The following is a 16,188-nucleotide window of genomic DNA, read 5'->3' as shown; positions in this document are numbered from 1 at the left end:
TGTGAGGAGATAGAGGGAGAATCACTGTGTGTGGAAGAGGATGAGCGGACGGTGCCGAGGTGAATCGGAGTGTCCGAGTTGGCGGAGCGCGAAGAGGAGAATTACTGTGTGTGTGTGCGAAACTATATAGTGTGTGTGTGTGGAACGATGGAATAAAAGTGACGGTGGAAGAAAGGCGGTTGTCGTCCGAGTGAATTCATGGCACTACACAATAGTCAATTCGAGAAGTGACAAAAGCGTGAAATTGATTGTTGGGAGCTGCCTCGGTGTCCAAGGATCCATGGACAAGACGCAGCTGACAAAGCTAGAAAAAGCAGGCTTTACCGATCATAGCAACATGGTGTGCGGGTTGGAGGTCAGTCCTACTATAACCCCAAGACTACGGACATACTGTAGGCAACTGGTGGTATGGTAGTAGCACCCACGTTGAGCGATGGACCGTGGCTGATCAGCTTATCAAGGCTATGGGTGGTGCCCAACTAGATCACGTTTGTTTTTTCGGCATTCAGCTTCAATCTATTGTATGTCATCCAGCAACTAACAACGAGAACACATTGTTCAAGAACAATGGCTGATGCCGCTATGCCATTGGGCTCACAATAAATGTGTAGTGACATAGAATTGGTCACGTAGCAGCATAGCGCTGGCTGCTGGCAGGGAAGGGGATCTGCAGCTTGCAGCAGCCCTGTCCGACAGCAGGGCACGTGATAGACCAGAGAGGGATGTAGGGGAAAGGTTACGGAAGGGACACGTCGAGAGCCCGCTCGTAGATTTCAGAAGGGGGGTGTGGCCAGGGCAGAGCCAGGCCATGCTGACAGTATAAGAGGGGCCCCGGGAGGGAACCTCGGGGCTGTCGTTTGGAGTGGGATCCCCGTCGTTGCTGTTGAAGATCGTCGCCCTCGTCGCTGTTGTCTTGTCGCCTTCGTCGCTGTCGTCTTCATCTGATATTGCGCTGCTAGGCAGTAGTTGGCCGTCTCGGAGTGTACGGGCATACGGTGTGTATTGTGCAAAGGGTGCTCGGTTGAATAAAATAACTGCCTCCAAAAACTTACATCTGCAAGTCAGTCACTACAAATGTAACAGGTCCTTGCAGGGTGGGCTGGTAGGAACATTGGAATTTTTTTTACACCCAACAGCACGAGATTTCACTTCGTTAAAGTATTGAAAGGGGACGGACGGACGGACGCATGAATCTATTGCAGGCTGGTACACTCAGTTTACAACTTCGTTCCTACCAGTATAACTGAATGTCATCTACAAATGTGTATAGGTAAACCCCATGTTTGTCTACCAGTTCCGATAACTCAGCGGGATAGATAGATAAATAGTATAGGACCTAAAACAGACCCTTGTGGCACTGAACAAGTGACATTAACAGTTGTTAACAACTGGCGGTTGTGATTCACTCCATAAGTTTTGCCCGTTAAGTATTAATGAAACCGTGACAGTTCAGTTCCACAAATGCCGAATATTCACTCAAGACGCTGCAACAGTATAACATGGTTGACCATCAAATGCTACAATAATATCGTGGAGACTCAATGTGGAAAACTTGCCGTTGTCATTGGCCATCAAGAAGTCATTGTAGATTTTCAGGCAAGGCCGACTAAAACTTGGGCATTTAATCTGTGGAATCAAGATGTGCTGGTAGCTGCAGTTGCAATTTTTTTTCAAGCAGCTTTGAAATTAATGGAAGATTTGACACTGGGCGATAGTTCTCTTTTTAAGGAGTGACTGAACTTTAGATTTCTTAAATTGCTTCGGGAAGTAACCAGAGGATACAGACACATTAAAAAGAATAACAATACATGGTGACAGAGTGCCCCGAGACTGTATACTCAACCTGGTTGGTGCTAGATCAATCTGGCATGATGAATATATTCCGAAATATAAACCAAAATGACAACAATGACGCCATACATTTCGTAGTTCATTATATTTCATGCAACTTACTGCACGTGCGTCGCGCATGCACACAGGAGGTTATCGAGGTGGCCAGCGCAGAAGACGAACAAAAAATATACTCCCTGTGGAGCTCCCTCGAATGGAGGCCCTTCCACCAGAAATTGCAGGACTGCTCCTTTACCTCTAATTACCTCTAATTACCCTTAACGACTCGATCCAGGTGGCGTTATGCTTGGGGGCGGTCCATAGATGTGACGTCACATTTCTCAAACCCCCCCCCCCCCCTTCGCCACACTTCGTCACAAATGGTTAACTCCCCCCCCCCCCCCTAGGTGCGTGACGTCATTTATGGACGGCCCCAAAGTCTGCCCGGCCATCGGTCTTCCAGACTTAAATATGACGTCACAAAGCTCTGCCCCCCCCCCAAAAAAAATGCTTCAAATCGCGTTTGTTCCTGGGTAGTAAAGTGTTATTTCGTAATTGCTTATGCCTTAAAAAGTATATAAAATGGCTATTATTAGCATGTTCTATACTCTTTGGTTCTTTCGGTAAAGTCACGTAGGTAGAAAAATAATAGATCACGACGTTTCAATCGCAACACAAGCAATCGTCATCAGGTGGGACAACCACAGCAAGAAAAAACTGCTGAAGTAGGCGTGTTCTGTTTACGAGGCAACCCTTACGAGTTGGCTGTGTCGGGTGGTGGCGGGTTTAACGACACATTTATATATTTACGCGATCGAAACCAACAAAACCTGTATTATGAACAATAACATTCTTGGTGTCTAAATTTTAGTTCCAAAAACTGATCTGCTTGGAGTTAAAACACCTAAATTGTTTATTAAAAGGCTGGGTAACCTCAAATTATAATTACCACAAAGTTAAAGGTGAAGGGCATCCAGTAGAGGGAGCTCTAGAGAGCCGCTTTAGAGGGAAATTCTGGCCTACTTGTCCACACTGTCCAGATGTCTTAGAAAATATGGGAGCACCCACACTTTACACCACCACATGCACCTGTGGTATACCTATGTAGTAGTCGTAGATGGAGACGGAGTCGTAGTAGTAAGCAAATACTTTTAGTTATACCTTATCACAACTCACTAGGTCCCTAACACGAAGGGGTAATGGCCCCTTCTACCCACAACCTGAGGAGGTACAGCCTCCGGGCTATCGTACCCTAGCCGTTGGCCCGACTACTCCTATAGCCCTCCGGCTAGCTGGACCTAGGGGAGGCTGACCCACCGCTGGCACCGGTGAGTCTTTGACCACTGGCCCGTCCGGACCCGGCCCTGAGAAGGACGTCGGGCTGAGGGAACCTCAGGGCCCTAGCCTACAGACCACTTGCACCGCACTGAGCCCCGGCCCTCAGAAGGACGTCGGGGCTTGGGGTCCAGGGTCTCTTCTTCTTCAGGCGGCTCCCCGGCTTCGGCTTGAGACCAACTCCCAACTGCTCTCAGGAGCCCGCCTTTTATACGATTCCCCCGCCGAGGGGCGTGGGTCCCGAGGGATCACAGATCCCTCGCAGCCCCCTCCCCTCAGGAGAGGTGCTTGCCACAGGAAGCCCAACAATCTGTTTCTTCAATCCCACTTTCTGTCAAGGACCAGGGTTTTGGGGGATCCCACACACACACTTCACAGCCTCCACCCCTCAGGCGGGGTCTTGATCAGGGATACCAATAACCCCGTTCTGGTAAGTACTGTGTAGTGTGTGCGTGTGTACAATGACCACCACACCTACATACTGCTGGGTGGACAGAGACTGGGGGATTCAAAGACATTTTCCAATCGATGTCAAATACACAAAGGTCAAACCTTACAGTTTATAGTCCAAAGGCTCCAAGACCAGTCGGTTGTCCTCAAACCCCATCAGATGCGGCTGTAGACTTCAGAGAGTAGTCTAATACCGTATCATCTAAACTTGTGACTTCATCAGACTGGTCTGTCAGTAAATTGTCAATAACACTCTAACATGTATGTCTATATACATTAAACCAATGAATAACATCTTGACACACACACAGCAAGGCAAGGGCTTCGAAATGTCAGCAAGGAAATGTTTTAATTGGAGAAAAATTGCAGGTCAAGGAAAACAATACATCACAGGGAGTGAGTTGTGTACAGGCAAAAGTAAAACAGTTTGTCATTATCACTCGCTTTGAATAAACATAGATTTGCCCAGCGGCTTCCATGCGCTTTTTCTGGTCTTGGAGAGTTATGAAAATCTTGGATCACACGAAGCAACAGCAGCGTTGTGCTGGTGATGAGATCGTTTGCCATAGAGGGCAGAGGTGGGGTGGGGGTGATTGCCACAAGTCATTCGGTTTGACACCAGCAACATCAACCCCAGGATGCGCATGCATGGTGTGCATGCATAATATATGTGCATTGCGCATGCACATGAATAACCCAACCTGTAACTGGTCCATTGTAATTTATATGAACACATTACCCCCCCCCTCCCCCGGCATCTGATTGGCTCGAGTGAAAACATCGCACCTATGTCTCTATTTAAGACCGAAACAGGATTTCCCCACAACTATGGCTGTCGCCTGATGATGCAAGTTGTAATTACTGGCGAAACGTCGTACTCGAATTGTAAATGTTGTGGGTTTACACTCGTAACGAATTTGCATGTGTTGTTTCCGTGAAAAAAACCTTACCAATTTCGCTGTTTCGGGACGGTGGCGGGTTTAACATTTACATCTACGCGATATAACCCAACGACCTCTTCTGCATATTGGTCGCGAAAGCCTACTACTACTGTGTTAAACATCAACCAATTTGGTTGTAGACTCAATTCGGTCATGTACTGTAAATATCTGCGTGTTTTTTTTTATTTGCAAAGCCCCAGGAGGGCACTTCCATCCCCAAACGAGGCGGCGCAACTCAATACATTGTTAAGGGATAAGAGGGCGCTGTGCAGAGGGGATGCCCCGGTTTACGTGTCACCTCGTGCATGCTTTTTGAAATGTGGAGAGAAAATAATTTGCGCCAACGTGCACATGCAAACGTGATAAAGGAACACGAATAATGCGAGCGAGTTGCAATGTTTGAACGAAGTCAGACTCAGCGAATGAAACAAGTGACAGCATAAATCGTATTACATTTGTTAGTTAAATGTATTTATATTATGCTGTCTGCTTCTGCTGTGTCCTGTGTACAGCACTTTTGAGATCCTTGATGAAACGCGCTATATGAATGTAATGATTATAATCACGGCAAACTGCATCGACTTGCATCCACATGCTTTAACAGCGCCATCTATTAAACTACAAATAGGGCCAACTCACGCAGCTGAACGAAGACTAGCATGTCTCTACCACGTCTCTTAAGTGCTTAAAAACAACCCCGTCGTAACCTTCAAAAGTGCTCTCTCTCTCCGCATCATTCATCGTCCAGCATAACTACATTTTTTTACAATCACAATCGTTGGAAAACTGAAACGCTTCTCATTAATTTCACTGAAAGTTGTATATTTTGGTTTTTTTTGCCAATAAATTGCTTAGTTAACGCCTCCCCATGACTTGTTGACAATGGGATTTTGTTTTGTTTATCATACGTCACCATGTTGGTACGTGTGGGGTGGTAAAGGTGGGGTGGCAGATTGAGTTTAAATGTCATTCAGTTTAAATGTCATACTCATGGTGTCTGTAAATCGATCAAAATTGCAGGGGCTCATAGCGTAGCACCTCAACATCTGCGCCAGACACTAACCCCAGAACTAATTTACACATTTTAGTCACAAATATCTTTAAGGACAATTCCCCCCTTTCGATATTGTTCCATTGGCTGTTTTGTAATGGTTAAATTAGTTGTAGAATATGATGTATTCAATTTAACAAGTTACAGAATTACAAATGTTTAAACTTATTCTTTGGGCCGTCATCAGGCACTTGATGACGACCGCTTGTGTTGCGATCGAAACGTCGTAGTTTTTTGTTTATATTATTTTTATTAATTGGAACCTATCTACGTGACTTTACCTAAAGATCCAAAAAATACGAATTTCTGCGGTCACGAAAGCTTTAAGTCAAGATGTTTAAACTTATTTTTAGTCGATGAACATAGCACCACTGTCAGCTACATTATCAGACGTATTCAAGAATTTAAACTGCAGCAAATGTATAAACAAGCCCAGCCCATGGGAAATCATTGCCAAGACATGTAACATTTGTACGCATACAATCAAAGCCTGTAGCAACATGGGGCTGGCACTCGTGGGTGTGCTGCACCACCAAATATACCTTCCACTCATCCAAGTTCACCCTTCTTAGCGGAAAGTCATTGTTATAAATATGAGGCGCTGGAACCAGGCCTATATGATGTAGTAATTAGTGAACAAAATGAATATGAACTCCCTCTAGTTCCAACTCGTTACAGTATTTAGTGCTGCGATTTGAACACGGAGCTAGAGAAAGGTCCAGTTTATGTTTGGATGCGACTGCAGAATTGGCACATAGCAATGACCATTTCCATAAGCCCTGTGGCCTATTACACTGACGTGCTCCAGTCACTGACGATATCAAGCACGTCCGAAGTGAGTGTGCCGAAACCTTTGCACACAATACGCATACAGAAAACACCAAAAGAGCCTTCACTCAGCGTCAAACATTCAGGACAAGCGAAGGCAAAAAAAACAATAACGCCCAGTGGCACCCTCAAATAGGAGGTGGAGCTCATACTGCGGCATGCCGAGCAACCCGATTCTTCTCTGTGTTGAGAACGAAGCCACAGCAATGCGCACCAGGTACTCGTTTAACAGTCAAACTGTGGAAGGTGTAGGCGAGGTAACATATTGACGAGATTACCGGAGGGAATTTAACCTGATTCCCCGAGACTGCAAAACGGCACATGAATCACTGAGCTACCACTCCTCCACATGAATGGCGATGCGCAAAAGATATATATTTTTTATTAGCGTTTGTGTACACTCCATCGACCCATAACTCCAGCAGTGCAACTCGCAGTCTCGGTACTTCGACCGTGAGACAGGAAAGTGCAAGTGGTGAGTAAAAAGTTGAGCAAATAATTTGTCAATTTCCACTCGGACATCGCATGCAGTGCACGTGCGCATGCATGGTTTTCGGGGCAACAGGTGAGCAGAAACACAAATCACACATCACCCCAGAGAACCTTGCTTTTTTACACAACAGGAGGGGCACATAGTCACCAACAAATAATCGTTATGTTACACATAAGATAGAAATGATATATATATGCAACAAAGGAAAGCTACAATAACACAGGAAACACATGTACCTTTTCCAGGCCCTTTTGACATCAAAACCTGCACACGTCTATTTAGCTTACAAATCAAACACTCCTGAAACGATGACCCCTTGCTGCCTGCACTCATGAGAGTCGAGCAATGCCTCCCACGCATCCTTGTCCAGGATTGTGAATATTCACTCCCCATGTGGTTCAATGAAATTCCCACTGACTCGAAAGTCAACTCTTTTGTCATACAAAAGAGGGGACTTTGTACGACGTTCACATTTTGTTTTGTCTTGTCCGTTCCATTCGTCTTAATGGTACGATTGCACGGAGTTTGCATATTACTTTAATAATTAATTCTTACACACACACAATCTTATCAATGTATCATTACACTTGCCTAGGGTTAGGTTGCTCAATGTTACTGGGATTTGCTATACCTGTAGATATAACATTCACAAATGCAATAGTCTCAATGGACATTGCAGCATGTATCATGAGGTGGCATTGCTCTGCCCTTGCACCGTAGGTTGAAATCCAACACTGTAAATTATGAGAAAACCCATCAGTACATGTAGGCTGGAGAACGAACATAAAAAGCAACTCGCAAAGGTTCCGGTGATGCTCACAAATGGCAGGAAGGCGGCACACGACTCTCATCCACACACAGCTCGTGCATGCGGCTCGCGCCGAAGAAGCTAAGACAAGGCCGTCAGAATTGCGCGTACAATGTGGCGGTCGTATGACAAGTGTGCAAGGCGTGATGGTTTGTCGTGCCTTCCTGCTGTTTGTGGTCAGCGCACCCATGCGTAATGTTAATTCGACCGTGCGTGGTGTGACAAACGTACCGTTTCGGATGTCACCGTCAATAAAAAAAAACGAAAGTAACAATAAATTATGAAATCTGCAAATGAAATGCTTAAACAGCAAGCAACGCATTTTTTCACTCGACGAAAAACAAACCTAAGGAGCTCAACGTTACGACTGCGGCCGAGGTGTCGGGGGGAGGGGGGCGTGGCGGCACTTGTCACTGCACGAAGCAGCCAGCGCTGGGCAGGAAGTCCTGCACGTATGTCGCCACCGCCTTGGACAAGTACGTCATGCTGCCATAGCGCCCGCTCGGAGCGCTGTCGTACAGCAGGTGGCAGATCTTCGTGTTCGGGTCCATGGCCAGCATGTTGTCGTCGGCACCCAGCGACCTCTGTCAGAGTTGAACAGCGAGGCACGGGAGTCATGCGTGGCTTTTTGGAACGCTTTCCGTAACGCTGTCCAACTCGCGCTGTCAAGGTGCTGTATCCCGAGTACAGACGCCGGCGGCTAGCTGTTTTTAAATAGTTATTTTTGCTCTGCTTTGTGTTTGTTTTGGGCAACATTTTGACTAAACTGGGCGGTTTTCAGTAGGTTGAGTCCCTGACAGAAACACGACTTTACACTAAATGTCAATTACGTAAGATTATCTTTACGAGGGTTGTTGCTACCACACATTAGAGACGAAATAGACGGAAAAGCTAATGCATAAATGCTTCAAGCTTAGTTGGAAACTGTAAAAGAGTATTCGCAATTCAGTGTAATCTGTTAGGTAATGGTTAAAAGTGAAGCCCTAAAATAACGTCACTGATGGCTGAAGGTAGGACCCACACATTTCCCCAATGTGTTGATTACTCGGTCAACAAACCATAGGTGTACAGTAGAACCCCTTTTAACGGCCACCCCTGTTAACGACTAATCGCTTAACGACGAGCCTCCATAGAGCCCAATGTGTAGTGTAGTGTATAGTAATGTAGTGTATAGTAGTGTCGTGTATAGTAGTGCCATGCATAGTAGTGTAGTACCTCCAAAGAGCTCAATGTGTTCGCTTACCAACTATTCCCCTGTTAACGACAGGCTGTTGTAGGTACAGTAAATACTAATTAATGCTTTTTTTCGATTTAAAGCTTTCGTGACTGCAGGGATTCATCTTCTTGGTTCTTTCGGTAAAGTCACGTAGATTACGTGACTTTACCGAAAGAACCAAGAAGATTAATTAATGCATTTATTAACCATGTTTCTTTTCATATTATGTGTTTATAATGTCGTTAGTATCTTAATGTATTACTATCCATCGTTTAAATAGTATAAAGTACTTTTTGGATGAAAAAGGGTAACTTTCGATGCTATTGGAACAAATTAAGCCTTTAACATGTATTTCCTATTCTCGCTCAACGACTAAATCACTGAACGACCGGTTTCGTGGAACCAATTACCGCTGTTAAAAGGGGGTTCTACTGCATCGTCTTCAACACATTCGTACATTAATGTCCTGTACAAATTAGCCGATGCCCATGATGTCGCCAAGTCCCACCCATCACCGCCCGTCCATCAGCAACTCGCGACCTTGCTCGCCCGCACAGCGGAAGGCTCGGGTGGCAATGCGACCCAACGGTGGCGCATTCGTCGCCGCATGCCACGGAGGTTCATGGGGTTCAACTCCGACAAGCTGAACCGGTGATTAACGCGGTGCGCGTTGACCATGAAATACCCGCCCGCCTGCTTTACAGTGGGCATTGATTCCCCCTGACGTCATTCACAACAGAGCGGTGTGCCCGTTTCATGGTCCAAATGTTACCAAACTTAAGAATCACTTGCAAACGACCCTTAAACTATTAAACCATCTGTATTATACCATGCAAGGCCCACTGAGCTATATAGCTCTTTTTCAGAAGCGACCTGGCTATCACAAATGATAGCCCAACGAAGTGGCTTATCACATGGAAATTTATAGCAGCCAAAAACTCTAAACGCATGTCGATTCTAAATGCGGAGGTGGAAAAACCAGAGGACCCAGAGAAAAATCCACGTGACCACGAGGAGAGAGACATGCAAACTCCAAATTTACAAGCGTCAGGGTCAGGCTCAAACCCACGACCTCATGTATAAGAAGTGAGGTAGTGAACACATCGCCAACATGACACCCAATTGGGGTTATCGCCCCTTTCTATAACAACTACAGCAGACTGTTTATTTGCAACATAGCACCTTTGTGATAGCCTTGAGCTATAAGAATGGCACAAATAACAAACATACGAGATTTTTAAGGGTCCTAGCCGAGCCGAGCCGAGCCGAGCTGAGCAGAGCCAGTCTCCCACCTGGTCACTGATGAAGAACTCGTTGGCGATGTGCACGATGCGGTCGATGTGGATAATCCCACCCAGCGTGTGGATATCCATGTCGCTGAGCAGTGTGAGCACCATGATGGCCTCCACCAGCAGCTGCCGGTACTCGGGCTGCGGCACGCGGTTCAGCACCGACTCCACGTGCACCGCAAACTTCAGCTCTCCCGGCGTCATCTGGGCAAGCCGGGCCATCCATCCATTCATCCATTCACCCATCCATCCATTGATCAATTTCATTCATCCATACATGCATTATCTGCGCTAATTACGGAGAGAATAATCTAAACATATTACCATTTTCCACGGATCTCTATGCCAAAAGCCACTAATATAGGTATAAATTTCAACTCACTAAATAAATGATCGAATAAATCACTTAAAATGAAGCACAACTGAAGATTTCTATTGTTACTCTTTCAATTTAGAACGAATACTAACGATCGACCGATCGATGCGCGTGCTCAGTGATATACCACTTTCCTGCTCCTGTGCAGAAGACTCAGCCCACTGAGTGGACAGCAGTCACGCCAATCAACATCAATCAAACTCCACGCCAACGTTGTAAAGATATTGCAACTACTGTACTGTGGAGGCGATCACGTGGATTTCGGATTAACCGGAGCACACATTTAATCGGTTTAACCATGTGACTTAGAATAAACATTTCCAAGAATAACAATATAGAACTTTTTAAATTATTAATTTGAGGTTTAAGGGAAAATCCATGAGTCATTAATTTATGTCAAAATCTCAGTTGCACGGTGAATCCGCAAATCGGATAAATCGCACACGGATAATCGAGTCTCCTGTATTTGCTCTATTCTTCCACGTTGACAAGACATCTTGGAAGAGGTGGTCGGATACCACACTTTAGCCCACCACATGAGATCTGCCTGTTGACTGACTTCAATGTTCCCATTGGCACAGAGGTGCAGAGGATTTATAACATGCAGTCCTCGACTTACGAACGGCCGTACTTACAAACCAGCTTCCATGAAAGAAAATAAAAAAATAACGTTGACTCAAAACGCGAACTCGCAATTGCAAACTGAACCATGGAACTATTCTGTTCAGAGGAGTGATCTTCCATGAGATATAATGAGTCAGCCTCGCGCTGGGAGTGTTTGTGCGCATGCGCGGACATGTATACGTACGTGAGAGTGCGAGTGTGGGGAGTGGTAGTGTAGCAGTTAGTGCGCTGCACTACGAAAGCTATTCTTGCTCACGGCCAACACCAGTGATGATTATCTGAACCGGTCTTGGGCCTCCTCTAGGTCGACTCAAGACTCAAATGAGTACCTGGTGCAGTGTGTAAAACATCGCCATTCGGGAGACAAAGGCGGCCGGGCGTGGTGTTGGCCAACCACCCCCTCATGTGCCGTACTGGCCTTCATAGGAGCTCACTAACAGAACTTGCCCCAACAGTATAGGGGGATCTTTGTCTTCTGTGTGTCTATCTGTGTGTGCGGCACGTGTCCCGTGTGTGTGTGTGCAATTGTGGTGACTCATTGCCCCACTTCTGACTACAAGTTAGCATCAGAACTCAAGGCAAGTGAAAATAGTTTTTTTTAATGTTACTTTATAAAGTATTTACTATACATTATTTTTATAGTGTTACATGAAAATGTACAATATTTTCTTCTTTAAGTATGAGTGTAACAATATTTCTCTTTTTGCTGAACCGTAACACATTTCATAACACTGACCGTATGGGCATTTAAATATACAGTAGATTACCGTGTTCCGACAAACGAACCGCTCGATTTACAAACGGGTCTCAGGAACGAATTGTGTTCGTAACCCAAGGCCTGCCCGTACATAAAAACAATCTGCACCATTGGGAGATCGGCTCTGGGTTGCAAGTCTACTGTGCTACCAATTACACCATGGCAGCATCCCCATTTATCAACAAGCCTATTCTCAAAAAGTTCCCTACTGGCAGACTATATTCTTCTGTAAAAGATAGCGCCTTCTTTCACGATTGTCCTGCACTGCAAATATTTGCGTGCATGCACAAGCGTGTCTGCCTTACCTCTCTTGTAGCAGAGGAAGGCAGCACAAATCCATCAATGGACAGACCGTGACACTGCAAGCAGACGCACCAGAACAATTGTCAATCTTAGTTTCTTGGCTCCTTAACATTATTTGTTTGCATTGACAGCAAATAACTGTAAATTGTGTGGAAGTTGAACTTCTTTCGTGTCATACGTAGCCAACCGTGCTAATCGGAGGTGCATGTACAGCGCTTTGTTAATTCACTGCTAGATGAGGGCCCCTTTCCATATTTGGTCATAGTAGAGTTAAGGTGGAGAGAGCAAAGATGTAGCAGCTTTAAAGCAAAGCACAACAATGGACTTAGCTGTACTGCCCTCTGCTGCCCACCGCACAGTTCTGTAGCCCTTTGACAACCTGGTGATGCATGGTGGTCACCCTTACAATATCCTGGCTCAATCCAACTTAGCTTCAGAGATGGAGTGTATTCCAGGTATGTAGCCCTTTGACAACCTGGTGATGCATGATGGTCACCCTTACAATATCCTGGCTCAATCCAACTTAGCTTCAGAGATGGAGTGTATTCCAGGTATGCATGACTGTTCAACTTCTTTCGCACCGTATGTAGCCAAACATGCTGATCAGAGGTGCGAGTGAATCGGTTATAGCCCTTTGGTTAATTGCTGAAGATAAATGATGCGGTCAAGATTTCTGCCACAACTCAATCATTGGCTCGGATGGTGTTGGTGGCTACTGCCATAAAACACATTGAGGCACCGTATGATTCGCAACGGTATCGCCTGTGGGGTCAAATCACAAGTTCAATAAAAAAATTAGTTATCGTTTTGCTAAAAACGGGCCATTGTCCAAAACGTCGACAATTACTATATATTCCAGAATAGAAAAACTAGCTATCTTTTACTGTATTTGAAATCAAAACTTGGTAGTGCATCATACAATCTGGTGTGTGAGCAAATTTGTAGAACTTCAGTGACACCGGCCACAAGTTTGTGGTGCGTCTTTACTTTCCAAATCATCATAATATGCAGAGAACACAGTAAATATGAATATTCCCTCGAGGGCAGCATTATTGGCAAACGTGTCAAGTTGTCGTAATGCGTGCGAGTAGCGCGCCGCTGCCAAAGCAGCAGCATCGCCATTGTGGCGTTCAGCAATGGGGGGGGGGGGGGGGGGGGGGGCACAACGTACCTTCTCCAGGACCATCCAGACCTTCTGGTAGAAGCCGATGGGCACGCGGTTGAGCGCGCCGTCGAGACGCCGGCGCCGCAGCCACTGGCCCTGGCGGTCATACCAAGCCGGCTGCTCCAGCACGGCGCCCAGCGGCGACGTCTCTCCCGTCGCCGTGGGGCTCGACGGCGTGCTCGCGTGCTACCCGGGGTGGGCACAAACGCGAGGATGGCGCCGCCCATTGGCGGATGACAGATGCGAGGAACGTGGAGGGGGGGTGGGGTGGCAGAGAATTCAGCAGAAGCGGTGAAGGCCGCAGGCAGGATGGGGCCGTCAGGCCACGGTGACCAACGGGGGAAGGAAATTAGACAAAGGCGATGATAGTGGGAGGGAAGACGGAATTATGTTTTGCGATCGATCAGAGAAAGTTGGAGTTTGCAGAGAAGACATGTATGGTGGAGCTCGGTGTGTACGTAGGAGAGTTAATTGAACGATTTGGGGAAGCAGTAGATTTTGAAAGGAGGTAGTCAGGTGTAGCAAGAGATATGAAAGAGTGGCAAGAGGAATATTTAGACCAGACACAGCAAACACACACCACGCAGTCAAGTTAAAACACTGTATCACACGCGCAAAACATTAACTGTCTACACTCACTAACCTTGATTTCTTAACATTCAATTACATGACAAGAAAGCTACTGACAAATTACTGTTGCCAACCAACCTAATTGTTACAATAGTTCAAACATGTTTGATAGTTTACAAATGTATCGTTTCATATGCAACAACAAAGAAAAATACTGCAACATTAAAAAAAATTTAAGCTTAAAAAAACAAGTGAAAAAATTCTCAACCTTTCTTCAAGCGTGTTGACCAAAAAGTTAAGGGAGGAAAAAAAAGCAAGATATTTTTGCAGCCTTAAAAGATCAGCTTAGGGTGGTTTGTGTAGCACACTTTATTGCACGCAGTACACCAAAAGCCGCAAAGATGCTGCCATGCATTGCTCAAGACAAGATCATCACTGCATCATTGCCACGTTCCCAAGCGCTAGGATCACCAAAAGTCCCATCACCGACCGAGATATATAGGCCCTTCTCTTTGGAGGTCTCTTGAAACTACCACCTGCTCGTTGTCACAGCGAGTTTTCTAAATAGGCCGGTGCCAGACCTGGCGTTGCGCACTCGCACGACTTTATAAGTGGGCCCAGCTATTATTCGCAATCTCTGGTGCTGCCACGGATATATACGAGGCAGCCACGGACACCGACAGGACGTTCCACGTCGCTGTGACGCAGTCTTGAGGTGCCCAACCCGAACTGCTAAACCGCGTTCTTTACAGATACGGGGCAAATTTACAGCAACAACAAATTAGTTTCCAATAGTTCCACACTTACTGGCAGTTAATGAAAGTTGTTTAAATAACAAAAAAAATGTGTGCACAACCTCCACAACAAACTCCGCCCAAATTATTTTTTGGCTGTGGCCTGGCATCGTCCCTAGCACAAAACTAGGTCGGTTAAACCTAGTATGCAGCCTTGAAATACTCTACACTGCTCCAGTGCTTGGGTCTTGAAGATTCGAACAAGAAATGATATACGTGCTGAAAATGACTCACTGTCATTATTACTGCTATGCTTGTTTACCCAGGAAAGTCTCACTGAGTCTCAAGACCCTCGTTCAGCCAAGTTTTTGCAGATGTGGGCGATGTTGCTACGTGTCGTCCCAATCAAGTAATTTGCAGGTCACTTCTCAGCACTGGTAAGTTTTGCCAATAGCAGTCACATACGTAACCGGACAACTCAAAATAAATATCTGCATAACAAGGGGAGAATATACAAACGCCACGCAGAAAGGTGCCCGAGTCTAGAATCGAACCCAAGCTCTTCTCGTTAACACAGCACCACCCTGCCGCCTACTGATCCCTTTATATAATATAAGGGAGGGCAGCATCCTAGTGCTAAGACTGGTACTCGTACAGTTTTGTGTCCGGAAATCTTGTAGCTGTAGACTCGACTGTAGTTAAGAGATGAACCATTGGTCAACGCAAAACTATATTTGGACTGGGCAAAGCATTCAAGTGTCTTAGGAAAGGTATCACTTGCACCCTATTGCACAGCATTGGTCCGTTTATTTTCTTATAATTAGGAATGATCATTTAAAATACCTCGTAGTTTCTCGAGTCTCGCCGTATTATCCATGGCTGTTTGTCATCACGAGGGTCTAAATTTAATTGGAAATTTATATTTTAGGATTTTTATTTATTTTTTTGCCCAGGAAAACTCAGATTCTGTACAGCAGAGCTGAGGCACCCCCACCCCGTTGCACCACCCCCCCCCCCCCCCCCTTGCAGATATCACAATGCTGCCCAGCAAGGACGATGATGGCTCTTGCTAGCAACGGCAATTCACAACTCTTCTCCAGGAGTGAACTATCAATGGAAACCTCCAAAACAATGGACCAGGGATGAGCAACGCCACCAAATACAAGTATTTGTGAATCGCCGAGATGCATCCTTTTACCCGAAAAGGGTGTCCATAATATAGGTAGGGAAAAGTGCAGACCTGAAACTGCTTGCTCGTGTCACTGCTGGCGGGACGGCGTCTAGAACCCTTTTAGAGTATACTTGGCCTACTAAACTACGCTATGTATTTAAATTACACAAATTCAAGACCGTTCGTGCTCTCTGTTCCTGGCCACTTTGTGTTATTGGTCTTTGGGCCCTGTGCTCGGCAACTCGGA

General features: G+C 45.7%; 1 protein-coding gene across 4 annotated transcripts in view; it reads right to left on the bottom strand.

Moving 5' to 3' along the window:
• Positions 1-3,945: 3,945 nt before the first annotated feature.
• The window catches only part of LOC116955682 (phosphorylase b kinase regulatory subunit alpha, liver isoform-like), a 75,061-nt gene continuing 62,818 nt past the window's right edge, over positions 3,946-16,188 (bottom strand). For all 4 annotated transcript variants that reach the window (XM_076053527.1, XM_076053528.1, XM_032976926.2 and 1 more), the window contains 4 exons: positions 13,473-13,652; positions 12,304-12,357; positions 10,245-10,445; positions 3,946-8,320 (listed from right to left, as the gene is read on the bottom strand). In XM_076053527.1, coding sequence (XP_075909642.1) covers positions 8,147-8,320; positions 10,245-10,445; positions 12,304-12,357; positions 13,473-13,652 — 609 coding nt within the window. In that variant the 3' untranslated portion in view covers positions 3,946-8,146. The remainder of the gene's footprint in view (positions 8,321-10,244; positions 10,446-12,303; positions 12,358-13,472; positions 13,653-16,188) is intronic.

Source organism: Petromyzon marinus, chromosome 61 (assembly GCF_048934315.1).
Source record: "Petromyzon marinus isolate PM22_M1 ecotype Great Lakes invasive population chromosome 61, UKy_Petmar_22M1.pri1.0, whole genome shotgun sequence".
Taxonomy (NCBI): Eukaryota; Metazoa; Chordata; class Hyperoartia; order Petromyzontiformes; family Petromyzontidae; genus Petromyzon; species Petromyzon marinus.
This window is presented reverse-complemented; position numbering and strand designations above follow the sequence as displayed.